We start from the raw sequence: 17,639 nt of genomic DNA on the forward strand, positions 1-17,639 counted from the left end.
GACTCATTCGGTCCGTGATAACGGCGCACTGGCCGCGGACGACGGGGTGTACGGGACTGCACGACGATCTCCGGACCCCGCGACACTCGCAGTCCCGAGCACGCACACCCACGTCCCATATACGAACGTGAGAAACCACTTCCGTATGACGTCACGGTCGACGGGGAAACTAGACGGTAGTAGCTATCGTGATCGGAATATTATTGGTCTAATTATTTTGATGATTACCGCTCACTGTAGAAAATATTATCGTAGTGATAGTAATAAATAATAATCATACATAGGTAATAATAATAATAATAATAATAATAATAATAAATAAATAAAAGTAAATAAATTATTATTGTCGAGGACTGAGGAGACTCGAGTGCATGGATAAACGAGCGGAGAGCAGTGATCGAGAGTAATGAGACTTGAGTTGATGATGCGTCCGTATTGACTGCCGAGGATTTACCACAGGCAATAGGCACCTATAGCAATATTGTGGTTGCTATTGATCGCGTACGGGGCTTCTTCGGAGATTATTGTTTGGGTAGCATGGCAACGTTTAAATGGTTTACGGTGTCTGGCAGCACGAGTTCCAGCTAAGAAGAGGACGTTGTCGTTACGTTGTCGCTTCCACGCCAGATCAAAGGAAACGGTCAGCATCCCTTACGAGCACTGTTTTCTTGTTCATGAAACGTTCTCGTCAAATTATAAGAATAATAACAATACAAATGTACACATGTAGACTTACAGTTTCTTTCTCTGATCTAGGGTGTATGAATACTGTTAAACACAAGCCGGGATTGCAACTTCAGTACCTGTTGCAAGGAGGCTCATACCGAAACACCAAACTACGTAAGTGAAATATTTTTTTAACACGACTGTAATATATTTAAGACGTTCTTCTGAAATCCTGTTAATAGTATTTATTTTGAAGTCTAGATTTTGAAACGTAGTTCCATATATTATGACATTGGTTCGTCTGCACTAGGTAGTGTATTTTTTGGGTTCATATTAGGCCCATAGTCCAAACATTAGATTTTGGATTAGGTAGATACCTAATAATATATAATAGATAACCTAGATAATTTTGGTTTTTGTATTTTAAATTTCAATATTACAGCTGTATAGTATAGTATAGTATAGTATAGTATAGTATTAATCTTTTGGAAACAGTTAAAATTAACTAGGTAGTGAGTAGTAAGAGCTCTAGTCAATTTATCATTAATAGTTTGAAGAAAATGCACTAGGTATTTTATGAACATAGTAATGAAACAGAATTGTACAGTGTTTAAATAAGTACACAGTTCATAATACCCAATTATTAATAATTTTTCATATAATATGACTAGATTAATGTAATAGTATAATTATTGTTAAGGGCAACATTGTTAAAATGTTTTTCATAATTATTTTAATGACTATAGTGTAATCTGTGTATTTGTATCTATAATCTATATTATATGATTTATATTTATAGAAGTTATTAGCCATGTTATTTATATTATCAATGAATTAAAAAAATATATATCTGATTTAGTTTATACATTTAAGTAATTTTATTTTTAGTTATTAGTACAATAATATTAAGAATATTATAGTCATATTGATTATTATGTTAAAATAAAAGCAAATATTATATATTATAATGTGGAAAAAAGAAATATTTTGTTAACTAGAGGTACTTAATTTATGTATGGGATTGTTAAGTTTGGCTACCCTAGTTGTTTTAATATTAATTAACTAATAGAAATAAAAAGTGTACAGAGCATGACCTGCACTTCTATGAATATTATTCAGGGCCAGTGCTGTAAATAAAATTAAAATAACCTTAAAATATAAACTATATTAATGTTCATGTTTTATGTTTGTATTTTGAATCTTCTGAATAATTTATTAGTTATAAATTAAAATAATTAACATTTAAATTTATCAGTTCTACATTTAAAAAAATGCCAAACTAAATGTAAGTATTAAAATATTGACAAATTGCACCAAAGAAAAACATTTTTAGCACTTAAACAATATTTTTCAAATTTGAGTACATAACACAATTTGTGTTATTCAGTGGGAAGTACTCTCAAATACTTAAAAAAAAATCATCAAATCCTACAATATAAAACAAAATTAGTATTTACATCATTTACCTAAGAATAATTGTTATACTACCCAATGGTCAAGGATTAGGATGTTTTAGTTTTACTATTACTAAAGTCTCAGACTAAATACCGCTTAAATGACTTAATATTTTAGGTGCCTTGAACCTAACTCATAGATTGCTCCGGAAAAAAGTTAATGCAACTGATGTTATTTTTCATAATTTTAATTCAAACTTATTTTTGTTAAGATTAGATCATTATTTCTTCATAATTACTTATGGTTAATATTATTAGTTTAACAGACAATTATTTAAGTTTCATACTACGTTTAGTCTTAAGTATTAATTTTAAATAGTCAGTTACTACTTTTATTTTAATAATTGCAACATTGTCATTGCTTTATTAAAAAAATATATTACCTATTAATAAATTAGTACTAAACTCTCGGACTTAAGTTGTTTTATTTAAATACTATTGTTTTATTTACATTATAATAACTAACCACAGATCTTTATACCTATTATATTTCATATAATGATTTTATTTTTACATTTTGCTCAAACTTCTCTACGCGTTTTAAGTAAATTCTTCTCATTTTATACTATAAAAATTAATGTATATATTTTTATTTTTAATGTATTTGAACAATTTCTATAATTATAATTAAAAAAATTAGAGAATGTATTTTGTTTAAATGTAAAAACGATTTTAATGATTATTATTTAAAAGAACTTATTTAATTTAAATGTTTAGTTTTTATCATCTATAACGACACTGGTCGTTACAATGCATTTGGTGCAATGTCATTAATTTCAAGGTCTTGGAAAAATTTCCTATTGTTGTATAATATACAAAATAACAGATTGTAATGACATTATCAGTTAATACAACATACAAATCAGCGCTTATGTAAATTATATATATTTAAACTGTGTATATTATAATAAATTAACAACCCTAAAATTGATATCATATGATTTCGTCCAATATCTCTTCGGTGAAATTATATACCTACTTACATGGAACTTTAATATAGTACAGTTAAAAATAATTGATTTTCTAAAAATTATTCATATTTAATTTTTTTAAATGTCTTTACTTTTTATAAACTAAAATATGTATGTAAATAATTTAACAGTTCATTAGTCATAGATGATACCAACTGTATACCTAAAATAGAATATTTATTGTATAAAAAAAATATTAATACAATGTTTCAATTCATTTATATGAATAATTAATTAGATATTTTAAAATATTCAGTATTTAGTAACCATTAATTACTTTTTAAAATGTTTGTATGCTATGGGTAATAGACTAATAACCTATTATAAATATTCGGCATTCAAGTATAAATAGTTAAATAGACCCATAGGCAGAGATTTGATTGAATTTTAGGGGGGTTATATTTGGCAATATTATTGCAAAATAGATATCTATTTAATACTTTGAAAAATGTTTAAAAATTTTGAGGGAGCTTTTGATTATTTTTTTTTTTTGGAAAGAGACTAAGCACTCCCTAATCTCCGCCTATAAATAAACCATTTGGCACTATTATAGATGTACTAATAATTAGAAATTTAAGTCTCAATGTTTGCATTAAACATTTAAATATGAATATTTTCACATTTTACATAGGTATTTTGAGTAACAGCAATATCAAATTTGATAAAATAAGTTCTAGGTATAAATTTTATAAGAAATAAAGAATTAACTTGAAATTTATTAAAAATAATTTAAACATATTTAGTTTTTCAGCTCGATTATTTTCTTTTTCAAATAAAAGTATATAAAAATTAAAGTAATTAGTCTCGAACACTATAAATTTGTATTTTTTTTATTCTTATCTTGAATTAATTACTTAAACTACAAAATTAATATAATTTAGATATGGAATATACTATATTAATTTATAGTTAAATAAAGTTTTTCATTATCAATGTTATCTATTTTATGATCTTACTGTATAATAATACTATGTATATTGTATGTATTACCAACGTCAATGGTGTTACAATAATTATAACCCATTATAATTATGATAAAAGCCAAAAATTACCTCTGTAAAAATTTATTTTTTAAATTGCCTTATTCGTTAAAAAAGAAAATTAAATTCTTTTTTCTATTATTTAAATATAAACAGAGTCCTAAAACAAACACATTTTTTATAATAGTCTATTTTTTTTATTGTTATTGAATAATTACAATCTATGGATAAAATTTGGTATAATTAATAGTTTTTTTTGTGCGTGCAAGAAATGCAATGAACTTTGAAATAAATAAATAGGAGTTAAGATACCTAACTTTAAGAGGTTTTATTAAAAAAAATTCATGGATCAATTTCAATGTAATATTCTCACTGAATTTTCTGAATAAGTTCTTGAATTCTACTTTCTTTTTGTAGTGGAGTTTTTGTGAAATTTATTGTGTACAATATTGTGGTTTTGGCAATTGCATTTTGTTTATGGTTAGAATGCAATGATACATTTGTAACTTAATTGATGGCCTTTGTTATAATATGTAAGCATATGAATTGGAATAATTGTGTAGTTTATTTTTTAAAAGTCATTATTTTTTTATAATTAATAGGAACGGCAAACAGATGATTGCATACAATTTCAAAGTCAATCTCCCTATGTTGAAAATGTATTACCATAGGTGTATACTCAGGGTATGCAGGTTGTGTGATTGTATACCCTATGGGCTTGGGACAAACACTTTTTTATAAAGAATAAATGAATTAACACTTAAAAAAAAAAAAGATAACAAAATATTGTTTATGTATAATTGAAGTTCATAATATAATAATTATAAAATTATATACTCTTCAATAAACATGTCTTTATAATAATATATTTTTATTTTTGTATCAAAAATCATTTTGAGTATCTTATTATTTTCTAATAAGAAGAAGTAGGCAAAACAGTACTCATAACCAATTTTCAAGGGGAGGGGGTATGAGTAAATATTGTCTTGTAATATTTTTTAGTGAGTATATTTAGTTCTGTATTTTAGATTTATATTAATAGTTGCTAGTGACTTGATTTTAAAGTATTTGTATCTACAATTACTTTTTTTTATAATAGTAATAATATTTTTAATGGGTTTATGAGTATATTATAGTAGGAAACTTAGCTCTATGAGCTGTTATTAACAATTTTAAATCAATAATAAATTACTGCACATGGTTCAAACAAAAAATTCTCTGTTATTGAAGTTTTCAGGTTTATAAGTTTGTTTTAAGATTTTTGAGGTACCTATTATTTGATGTTTTAATATATAGATAAAAAGAATAGGTATGTCGAATGTATGTATGGTATGAAATTAGAAACTATAAACTTTTTAAAAAAAATCAATTTAATTACTAAAATAAATAATATCTAGGATGGTTTATTTCTTGAACTTTATACTTTCACATGGGTTTTATTTTTATGATTATTTAGAAACGATAGCTCCGAGATTCATTTTTATTCCAACAATTCTAATTAAATGTTCTGTTCATATCCAACGTAAAATAATTGAATAAACAAACGAACTCCATGATATTCATGTAGTTTTATTAAGTTCATTATGCATCTATATAAACATAATTTAGTTATTTATGAATTTACATAATACTAAATATTAAAGATATATTAGCCATTAGCGTATGAAATTTAAAAAAATCGCATTTATTGAGCCTCACATTTTGGAAATTGTATCCATACGCTTTAAATTAATATCGATTTTTTATACTTTTAAGTCACATGTCGAATACCTATTAGAAGTTGGCGCTATGACGTAGATGTAATTTATTGAACCCTAACATTGTCCGTACTAAAAAGCAATAAATTATATGTATATAACTAATGTACCATTATGGATAAATATAATATAATATATAATATTAATATTTTATTATATTTATGTTGAAATTGGTCGTGAATGGTTATATCTGTGATTCAACGAACAGATATCAACAATTGAATTGGTTAGTAAAGCCTGAAAGTTTCTTATTTTTTTTTTAGAAAAGGGACAGACTATGTTAGTTTGTATACGTTGTCTGTTTCTCTTTTTTTCGATTGATCCATCGGAGTATTACGTCACTATGAACGCATATTTCGATTTATTTTCATATGTTATTTTATCCGTCTTAAATCTTAATAAGGGATATTCTATATTCTATATCTGTGAAATTATTAATGATTCATTAATGTAATATTTCATATAGGGTACAATTTTTGTCTTTATGTAAGGCGACTTAGAAATTTTTTCTTTCCAAATAAGTAAAGTTTCTTAAAACAATAATGTATTTGAGTACGGAAAAATAAATATAATTTCCTATTAGTGTAGTATGAAATAAATCGCGAGCTCTACGCTGCTACGCTCACAGTTTCTATAGTAACGTACGGTTTTTACCGTCACTACTGTAGATCAATACTATATTCTCCTCTCTACATACCTACTACTACCCTTGATTATTCCATGCAGGCCTTACGTTGTTTACTTTATTTACGCATTATCTCGTCGTCTGTTGAACACATTTGTTCGATACTATATTATTACGTTTTGTTTTGATTTTTTTCAACAAATCGCAAGTTGCGTGATCAGTGTTAAATATATAGGCACGTCATTTATAACAAACGAATAGATGTTATATAATAAAGTGTAACACGTAATATCTACAAGCTTCAAATACCAAGTTTTTTCAAATTTAATAAAGCTCGAAAGTCGCATTCATATAACAGGTAAGAAAATTTGTTATCTCAAAATATAAAATTTTTAATACTTATAAATTTCGAATAATAAATTAATGCTTTTGTCTCGTGTATTTTTTTTTTTTAGAATGCATAGTTTTGGTTTGCAGTCAGCTTTGGCGATTCGACGTCAACGTAAGAGACGAGCAGAACTTAAACGGCACATGGAAAGACGTCGTCTTAGTTCTCAATCGATAGAAAGTGGGATTCATGGTTCTAAATCTACAGTAACAAGCCCGACAGAATATCATGGATCTGTTGGCAGTCTATCACAGGGGCCAAGGAGAAGAAAGAGACCACCTAAAATGCTTGATACAAAAGTCGCTTCTAGCATAGGCATGCTTCATGTTGGAGTGGTTTTTCTGGTTTTGGGCCTTTTTTTAATTGGGTCTGGAATTATACCTGATGATTATGTTTCTTGGGGTTCAAAAAATTGGGTTAATGAACTTGTAATAACTGGTTTAACTTCAAGTATAATTGGTATATTTTTGCTTGTATTGAATCATTTCATTAACCGCAAAGCAGAATCAGATTTAGCCGCTTACGTGGAACGTCAATTGACCAGAACAAGATCAGGTAGAAGACTGGTACCAGACGCAGAGACTGGTGCTATGCATACAAAACAACAACAAAAAGCAAGACAACAGAGTCAGAGTCAACAGCAAACTTCTCCTGGTTCAGATCTTGATCAAATTGCTGAAGAAGAAGCATCTGGTTCGGAATATAGACATGTTGATCAATATAATAATCATGAAATAGAGAGACAGCATCCAGGCAGGACCCATAATGCATACAATAGGGAATTATTGGTAACACGGTGTTATGACACAACTGAAGCATAGTAAGTTGTAACAAATTATCTTGATAAATAGTTTTAAAAAAAAATGAAGTTATTAAGATAAATTACTTTTAAGAAATTTAATTTATATTTAATAATAATATTTACATTTTAACTTAAATTTATTTAATTTGCCTGTTTTTATGAATGAATGTATACATTGACTTCCTTAATTATCTAATATTTAAATATTTAATTATACTTATATTTTATACTTGTAATTTGATATTTTTATACTATTTAGTTGACTTTTTTAGTTTTGTGTTTAAATATTGTTAATTAACTTTAAATGCACAATATATTTAGTAAACTGTCAACATTTAATTGATTAGATAAAATAAATATTGTATTTATTGTTTTGCTTGTATTATAATATTTTTGGTTTGAAAATTGTATTGTCAACTTATAATTACCCTAAACAGTAAAATCACAAATTAGAAAGTTATATTTTAAATTTTGATAAGAAAAAATTATAAGCAATTATTGTATAATTAGTTATTGTTTTTGTTATGTTTTTAGATTAATTTGTTACCTAATTTAAATCATTGAATCAATATTCGTATCATAATACTACTATGGAGCTAATTTTATTTTAAGTATAAACGAGTATGTATATTAAATATTTCATGAAGAATTTCTTTTGGAAGACTGAAAATATTAATTTACGTTCCATTTTTAGTTTAAACAAATATTTTTTGCAATCATTGTACTTTTAATTCTTGCTCAACACTTTTCTTGATTTTAAAGAATTCAAAAATGAACACCGGGGATCAAAGAAGTATTAATTATTTTATTTACGCTATTTATTATTGTTTTATTTTATAATTATGATTAACACCACTTTAAAGATTAAAACATATTTTTTCTTTGGTTTTAATTTCCATGTAAAATGATTTGTTTAATATTTAGATAATTTACCTCTGTGTTCATATCTATTATTTTGTTTGAACCATGTTCTTGACTTGAATGAAATAACTTGCACTGTGATTTTTGTGTTTATATATCTTATTATTGATAAGTATAAGGCATATATGAATATTATATAAATATATAATAATGCATTAAATATTGAATTTTTATAAGTAACTTATTGTATCATTCAACTAATTATTTAAGTAGAATTAATTTATTTAAAATTACTATATTTATTATAATTGCTTAACTTATTTAAATTAAAACAACTATTACTGACATTTTAATATTTATCAAAATAATAAAATAACATTTTTTAATCATATATTATTTTTCTTATTTATTTTTGTTACAATTGGTTTTAATACTGATTGTCGTTGTATATAGTACATATAATTGGCATTTGATTTGGGAAAATTTATTTTCTTTACGTATACGTATAGGTATTGTTATGTTATGACTCATTATGGAAAAAAAAACTGTTTTAATTGTCTGTTTATGCTCATGTATGTGGTTATTATACATAATACTTACTTATATTATGTTTGTGCCAAATTATTGTCTGTTTTAATTATACATAACATTTTATCAAATATTAAATAATTTACCCTTATTACTTGAAAACTATGAACAATGTTGTTTATTTTATACTCCTTTTTAAAGTACTCACTAGTATGACTTCAATATATTATTATGTAAATATAATACTTATTATTAATAATTGTAGATATAATGAAAACTAAACTGATGTGTTTTAAATGTAATAGCAAGAGTAAAACTAATCTTACTGTACAATTTTCTTAAATTAAAATTCAATATTCTAATTATTACAGTATAAATTATATATAAAAATATTTAAGTTATTTATTAAAGTATGAGAAATATAATCAAAAACATGTTATGTTTAGAACTTATAAGTAATAGTATAAAAAATATAATCCAATTTTTAACATATTTTTAAAAATGATTTCCGAGACAATCCATTGTTGTCAGTAATATATTTATCACAATTTTAATAATGAATAATACATTTTGTTATTGAGTTGTATGGGGCTATTTAAATTTTACTTTCCAAACAAAGTGGAAGTTGCATAATAATATAATGCCCATGGCCAACAATTTTTGATACATACAATTCACAAAACATTTTAATACATTACATATTATATAAAAGCTGCTTTTGACAGTTGGTAAAATTATATCTTTTTACACACTTATATGTAATGTTCAAATATATGACTACTAACAATATGACATGTTATATCAGTTATATTGTTAATTTATATGATTATGTATGAGTTATGACACTCATATTATATAGGTAGTAATTTATATTTTTCTCAACAATTAGTTTTTTTTTTTTTTAATTTATAAATGATATATTATTATGATGGTTTTAATGTGATAAAAGTCTGTTAGTTTATAACTATTAACTATATAAGTTAACTATAATATATAATACTTATATATTACAGATATCTGTTAATTAAAAACACATATTATTATAAAGATTGAAACTGAATACTTCAATGTGAGTGTGTGACATGTGTAGTTGTTAATAATATGACATAAATAGCATATTTATATTATCATTTTTTAACAGCAACAGGTAAATAATTTGTTTTGAAATTGTTTACTGTTGAGTCAACTTTTTGAAGTGAACATAAACATTAATAACTGTACATATTGTACCTACCTATAAATAATGATGTTTTTCACATCATAAAATTCTATCCTTTATAATTTTTATTTTATTTTTATAATTACGAGCATAATATACCCTTTTTACAATACCATTATAACTATTGTAAAATTTTTGATAAGTATACAATATTATTTTTTCACAATTAATTTTAAGATGTATAATAATTTTAGTAATTCTAAAATCTAAATGCTTAATTATACTATTTATACTATGCTATAGTCTATAGTTATTTATATAATAATTTTAGTAATTCTAAAACCTAATCATTCTATTTATACTATACTATAGTTAAAATAAAACTTATATAATTTGATTGAACGATTATTAATTTACTGCCTATTGCAGGATGTCATTTTACTTGCTTTTCTAGATTGTAGGATTAAGACTAAACTCTATCTATAGCCATTGCCGGTGGTCCACTGAATACCTGAATCACTGTCGGAACTTAGCATACTTATGATCATTTTAAAATTTATAAAAAATTACAATTAATTTATTACTTTGTTAGATATGGATTTGTTTTGGGTGCAGCTACTAATTATGCTTATACCCTGTGTTGTATATCGTTAGGACTTAGGAGGATCTGTAAAATTGATATAGACATGATAATAATTGAATGAATTCAATAATGTAGAACACACATTTATCTATGTATTAGCGAGTTTTTTCAACATTATTATGTACTTTTTTTTCGTTTTAATTTTATTTACTCGGTTTATACAAAATACAGACGAAATAACCATGATTGGAGCGATGCCTGCTGTGGCCGTCCGTCACGAACGGCGAAGGCAAGAAAAAAAAGTTGTGTGCGTGAATAATCTGAACACCGGTGATCGGGAAGGTTCATCGAACACCACTGGAAACCGGAGACCAAGTCTTTTAACACTGCAGTCACCGCATTCCCAGACTGGCACACCGATCACATCTCCACCGTACATCCAAAACTCATTGCCAGATATCTATGTCTGTTCAAAAGTAAGCCGACCATTTCCCGCACATACCCTTCATCACCCACTGGACCAACGATGTGTATTTTGTTATTATAATTGGCCTTTGGTCAACGTTGTGTATCAGTCATCCTACTGACGTATACGATTATCTTAACACACTTGGTCATTATCTCAGTCGATTTTAGTTGGTAAAAAAAAAAAAAAAAAAATGTTTTTACGGCACTATTTAAACTTTTCAAGTAATTATATCACAATTATAGTTAACTATGATTTTAATTTCTTAGTACGAAGAAGCTTTGAACTTTTTTAATAAGAATTTAAAGTTTTTATAAAATAAGAGTGATTGTATAAATATATAATGTTAAAGTACCCTCAAAAATGCATGATATACCACTCCATTTATCTATCTTTACGTTTCAATTTAAATCGCTTAAATGCTTATTAAATTATTTTTTATTATTAAAATTCCTAATAATATACTTAATACATACTTTAAACTATGTATATTTGGTGTGTGCGGAAAACATTTATTTTTTTGACAAGCAATAAAATCAACCGAAGACGCAATATCTGTTGATTAATTATAAAATCCTCTCTTTCTTTTTGCATAATATGTTTAATTATACACTGTGGTTGGTGGTTGATGGCTTGGTGCATTATATACTACATAAAAAAAGTCTTGCTGTCTTACGAGAACGTACGCTGCGTTTTCAAGTATTGTAAGTCAATTGAAAACCCCACATAATAAATCTTTCGATTATCGTATTCATCCGTTTCAATAATTCATTCTACAAAAAATGTCTTGCCAAACCCGTAAAGTGAAAATATACACTGTATTTAATTACTCATCAGCGTATAACCCTTCCTCTTTAAAATTATTTCATATTACGTCTTTGTACCTTCCAAGGAAACGTGTCGAATATTATAGTTATCAATCGTCAAAAGTTAAAAATGAAATTTAAAGATTTAAGGTTTTTGCCTTAAAGTTTTAAAGTATCCTTATCTGCAGTCTACATGAATTTATATAATATATTATAATTATAGTTATATAATTATATTTACCTATGTTGTATCGTTGTTTCAATAACAATGTTATCTGTTTTGAAATATTTTGAAATCTCGTAGTTTAATCAATTTTATCCACATTTTAGTAAAAACCGTTCGTTATTATGGTTTTTACTAAAATGTGGATAAAATATTATATTTATCATGTGATAGAAAAACTGAAAAATACAATTTTTTGATTTGCCAACTATGTAGATTTTTCAATATAAATAAAAACAAATAGTTTTTAATAAAATTGTGTAAAAAAAATGTCAATAATATTGGTTAGCAGAAAAGTTATTACATGGTAAAGTATAAATTATAATTATCAGTTCTAATTCTGTTATACCTATAACCTATATAACTGCACCATCACCACGAACACCTTGTTTCCAATATATCTATAAGATTTTTATTATAATGTATTATTGCAATTGAAATAATATTTAAAACATCATTAGACGTACGTAAGTACATTATGGTAAATCGTATACGCATGCGAATTGCGAATGAACGTATATAAGATAATAAAATATATTACTTAAATATTATCTTCTATTTTTTGTTTTATCTTTAATTGCTATTTTGTTTCAAACAAATTACCTGAATTGAATAATTAAAAAACAAATTATTCGGTATTCGTTGTATTATTATTTTTTTTTATATTGAAATATTATTAGTTATTAATTCATTATTATTATTTTTGCTTTATTTATTTGTTTTTGCATTTTTCATTTTATTTTATATTATATTTATGTTCACCAGGGTATAAAAATAAAAAAAAAACTGCATGAAATAGAGCCATTTCGGTCGATCCGAGCGGGACAACAAAGGTACTCGTATACATGATATTTGCAAATTCCATATGAGAAATTGTTTATTCGCGTGGCAGAACCATAAACGTGTGTCTCAAATGCCGTACGGATATGTTTGCCACAGGTGTCCGTACTGCACATAGCCGTGGTGACTATACTCATCGGGGCCATACTGCTGATCGTTGGGCTTGTTCAGCTGAAGCCGGGTGCGGACGCGTCTCAGTACAAGCACGTGTTGATCTTTTCCGGTCTGATCACAACTCTGGTCGGTATCCTTACGGCCATCATCCGGTGCTGCCTTCTGCCGTGGGTCATCAAACGCCGACAGAGGAGGTCCACCCCATCGACGCCTGGCATGCTGTTGACCGCATAATAGAGGAGAGAACGCCGCACCGCCACTGCAAGACTATCGAGATTTCTGCTTATATTTGCTTCACTCACACACACACACACACACACACACACACAAACACACCACATACACATTTGTTTTTAGGATGAAGTGTGTCAAACATTATTTATAGATAAAAAATGTTATTTAATTTTAACTCTTTGTCGCCTGCACGATGTTATCCAAAAAGAATCGAGTGGAAGAATTTCGGTCTCGTCCGCGAAAAAAAAACGAGTTTGATGTATACGGTATATACTAGTCACTAGATACATAAATTTAATAGACGATGTAATGTAAAAGATCATCTAAAATATTTACAGGTTTTTAATGTTAAACGGTGAATCGATAATATAAATCGGTTAATTGCGATCAGTTCTAGCCTGTGGTACACGAAACGAATCGAATCTTCGCTAAAGATTATTCGGTGCCTCTATACACAATAAATCATATATTATAATTGTATTTTATTATAAAATACTTAAATACATATAATAAAATACATATTTATACAATATAAAATATACAGCACACACACACATATACACATATACACACACATACACATACAAATACACGGGTCTGTGATTTTAACTCTCACCGACATCGTTCGATGACAGGTCTGAGTAGTGAGTTTATTAATATGTTATACCTAGTAAGGAAATTCAAATAGAAATCGTTTTGTTCTTGTGTTTTAAAATTGTAAAGTGGAAACGTTTTTTATTAATTTTTGTTAAAGGGTTTATGATTTTTTATCCTCATAATTTATGTCCACAGTAAGTAATCCCAAACAGTGCTTGTAAATCAATCCTAAATTGCTAAATAGGATGTTTTATATTATACAGTTTATACCTATTATACAATTACAATGTATATTTTTAAGGTATTTATGGGACCAACAATATGAAACATGAAACCAACATTTATGAATAATTTTAGTCCGATTCATATGCTACATATCTCTAAATATTTTAACCGCAAATAAGCAATGTATTCATTATACATATATTTGATTTTTTGAATAATCTGGGTCTTCATTTTGTTTTCGTTATGTAATTATAATTTATAATACCTACAATTAAATGTTAAAAATATACAAACTTTCAATTTGCTGGTCCATGTTAATGTCAAGGCAACAATAATTGTGACTTTGCTAGTTTTTGGATTCATACCGTAACTTTTGAAGTCTTCCATTATTATTTTTTATCCTACGTATTATGCGTACATTATTTTAATTGACTGACCTTTCACAACTGACCAAAGTATAATTTAACCGTTCAATCAATAAACTGTAATGTCCTTAATCAAAATATAGCCATTTTATGATTCGCTCAAATTTAATTAAATTATGTATTCTATGTTATTGGCCAACTTAATTTGTATAAGAAACTTAAAAAATTATTGAAATTCACAACATGTTCAGTGATTTTGTTAGTACAATTTTGACATAAATAACGATCTATTCTCACAATCTGACTTTTAAAACAAAGTTGAAATAATCTTGAATCCTATATTAAAGGTATTTGAAATTACATATGAATAGAAATAAATATATTTAAATTTTAGATACTTAATTTTATAAAAAATTAATTAGTATTTTATAACAGTTTATCGTTGTTTTTTTTTTCTATTTTTTATATACTTATGCTATCATTAGCAATCTCTAATTTCTCAAGTAACACAGAGTGATTATTAAAAGGGTGTAGATATACATATGCTATTAAAAAACTATTTATTTATATAATAATTGTTTAGTATAAATGTTTTACCCCATTTATGAAATAGCCCAAATCATGAAACAAGCAACTATAACTTCCACACATTTTATGAACTGAGAAAAGTACAATGGTATATTATAGATCCTATATTAATATTATACACAGTAGAGCTTAAACCTCTAATATTAAAAATTATAATTTATTAATTCTCAAGTTATCATGTTCAAAGTAATAATGATACAAAAAATTTCATAGGTTATCATTTAAATATCATAAGTTAACAATGAGTTTCAAAAATAAATATTCTATAAAAGGTTTCTTTTCTTGTTATTCCAGACAATCATAGTGCACAAATAATGAATAGTATCAAACCTAATAGTTTTATAATTTGATTGATTTATTTTTTTTATGATTATTAAATTTACTTTTTAAACAAATCCTGATTAATTATTATACTAAAAAATAAAAAATACATCATTAAAAAAAAAAAAAAAAATTACTGAAGTCTAGTTTTTCTAGTTCATTGAACTGGGAATTTCACAATGAGTTAAACATGTGTAATGCAAATACATTAGTAATATTGTATATTATAGAAAAAAATAATGAATAAAAATGTTGTAATTATTTTATTTGTCATACAATTTACTGAACTGTTATAATTTCTATACACAAAATGCTCATAAGGCTTGTCTAAATTTGTGATTATTTTTATTTGTTTAAAACTTAAGTGTTTTTTTTGTGCCAAAAAAAAAACTATTTTTACTGTAACATTTTCTACAAAATCTTAAGAATGTCATAAAAATAATAATTGTTTTATTAAAGCTTTTAATTTTATGTATGGTATGAATAAATTGTTTATTCTTGAACCTTTTTGATAATCACTCGTTGTTTAAAAATTAATATTATTTCAATAAATTATTTTATTTTATACTAAATATAATGATAAAAAATAGTAGCATCAATAATGTTCTCTTATAATGTGTCTAATATTTACAAAATATTTTTTTGGTATTTTTTACACATGGATAAAATAAGTAATATTAAATGATTAATTACTATTATGTTTATTGAAATTTTTTAAGATCACATATGTTGAATATTTGTATTCTGTTGATCTGTTAATTCTTATGATATTTTATTTTTAACGTTATTACAAATTAAGGAAAATAATTATAAGTTACCTTCCAGGAATTTTTACCAAGAAAAATTGTGATAATGTTAGTAATTTTTAGAAATAAAACATATTTGAATACAAAATTGAAAATGTATGTTTGATAAGAATATATTAAGTAGTATTTAATGCAATTGCACTTATAATCCGCCCAATCTAATCTCTTAATTATTTGGTTTTGTATATTTTGTTCCATTGTTTATTCAAATTGTTAATTAATGTACCATGTATAAGGTGAATATATATAAATTATGTGTATAATAATAATTAATAAAATATATAAAAAATAAGTACCTACAATAGTTCATAATTCATAGTATCTACCTTATTATATAGTTCTTTTCAAGCTATCACCAGCAAAATACAAATAATAGTTATATATCAGTCAATGCTTTGCAATGCTATACAGAAAAAAAATCGTCTAAATAAATTATTTATATCTTATTTTCATATTAAGCTATTTTTGTAATAAAAAAAAAATAGATTCTTTTTGTTATTTACCTATAATTCTGCGTTGCTAACAAGAAATATTCAGTTTACATATTAGCATGGTAAAATTATTATTAAGTACTTAATAAATTATTGGTATTTTTGTTTTTATTATATTTGTGTATTTTCTATTGTACTATACAACCTGCCATGCACATTTGAATAATTTTTATTATTTTATTATGTTTAAATTTTTAAGACATCCATAAGGATTTTGTTTTTTTGTTTTTATGCAACATAATTTTGTTTAAAGTAACATTTGAGACTTAAGTGATAACATATATATGTATTATGTATATGTATATATATTCAAAATATTAGCTGTGTACCTATATTATTGATAAAATTCATAATCAATTTTTCTTATATATATTAACGAAATGTTTACTTGAATGTGTTTAATAAATGAATAATAACTTTATTTGAAGTTTAAATCATCTTATCCTGACTTGGTTTCTGAATAATTACATCAATAATTTTATTTAGATATTAAAAATTAAATGTTTGATATATTTTGTTTCTCGAAGAGACATGGTGGCTTGGTCGCAGAATTAATAATTATTATGTTAATATTTAAATATTTTAATACTAGAATTGTCCGGAAATTATCAGTAACTTTTAAATGTATTCTTTGCTCTATAGAATATTATTATTTTAGATTCTGAACGGAGTGATGAATGTATTGATTCTACAATGATGTGTTTTTTTTTTATTTTTGTGTTTGTCATCACGTTTTGGAGTAGTAATAATGCTTTGATTTTTGACTTTAGCCCCTCTTCTAGTTGGTAT

At 25.4% G+C, this 17,639-nt stretch overlaps 2 protein-coding genes across 2 annotated transcripts; both read left to right on the forward strand.

The window, feature by feature from the left end:
• The first annotated feature begins 136 nt into the window (after nt 1–136).
• LOC113559149 lies at nt 137–14,922 on the forward strand. Its single transcript, XM_026964764.1, has 4 exons — nt 137–640; nt 757–840; nt 11,006–11,250; nt 13,209–14,922. The coding sequence occupies exons 2-4, from the start codon at nt 762–764 to the stop codon at nt 13,455–13,457; spliced, it is 573 nt and encodes a 190-aa protein (XP_026820565.1). The 5' UTR covers nt 137–640; nt 757–761; the 3' UTR covers nt 13,458–14,922.
• Nucleotides 5,611–7,822, forward strand: LOC113559148. The gene is made up of 2 exons (XM_026964763.1): nt 5,611–6,811; nt 6,909–7,822. The coding sequence occupies exon 2, from the start codon at nt 6,910–6,912 to the stop codon at nt 7,660–7,662; it is 753 nt and encodes a 250-aa protein (XP_026820564.1). The 5' UTR covers nt 5,611–6,811; nt 6,909; the 3' UTR covers nt 7,663–7,822.
• Nucleotides 14,923–17,639: the final 2,717 nt, after the last annotated feature.

This window comes from Rhopalosiphum maidis, chromosome 4 (assembly GCF_003676215.2).
Source record: "Rhopalosiphum maidis isolate BTI-1 chromosome 4, ASM367621v3, whole genome shotgun sequence".
In the NCBI taxonomy this organism is placed as follows: Eukaryota; Metazoa; Arthropoda; class Insecta; order Hemiptera; family Aphididae; genus Rhopalosiphum; species Rhopalosiphum maidis.

Bases quoted from the DNA above. Each gene is read 5' to 3' on its own strand.
- LOC113559149 (XM_026964764.1), top strand. From the start codon at position 762: ATGAATACTGTTAAACACAAGCCGGGATTGCAACTTCAGTACCTGTTG. The intron at 841-11,005 runs GTAAGTGAAATA...TACAAAATACAG, and splicing joins ATACCGAAACACCAAACTAC to ACGAAATAACCATGATTGGA. The intron at 11,251-13,208 runs GTAAGCCGACCA...TGTTTGCCACAG, and splicing joins ATATCTATGTCTGTTCAAAA to GTGTCCGTACTGCACATAGC.
- LOC113559148 (XM_026964763.1), top strand. From the start codon at position 6,910: ATGCATAGTTTTGGTTTGCAGTCAGCTTTGGCGATTCGACGTCAACGT.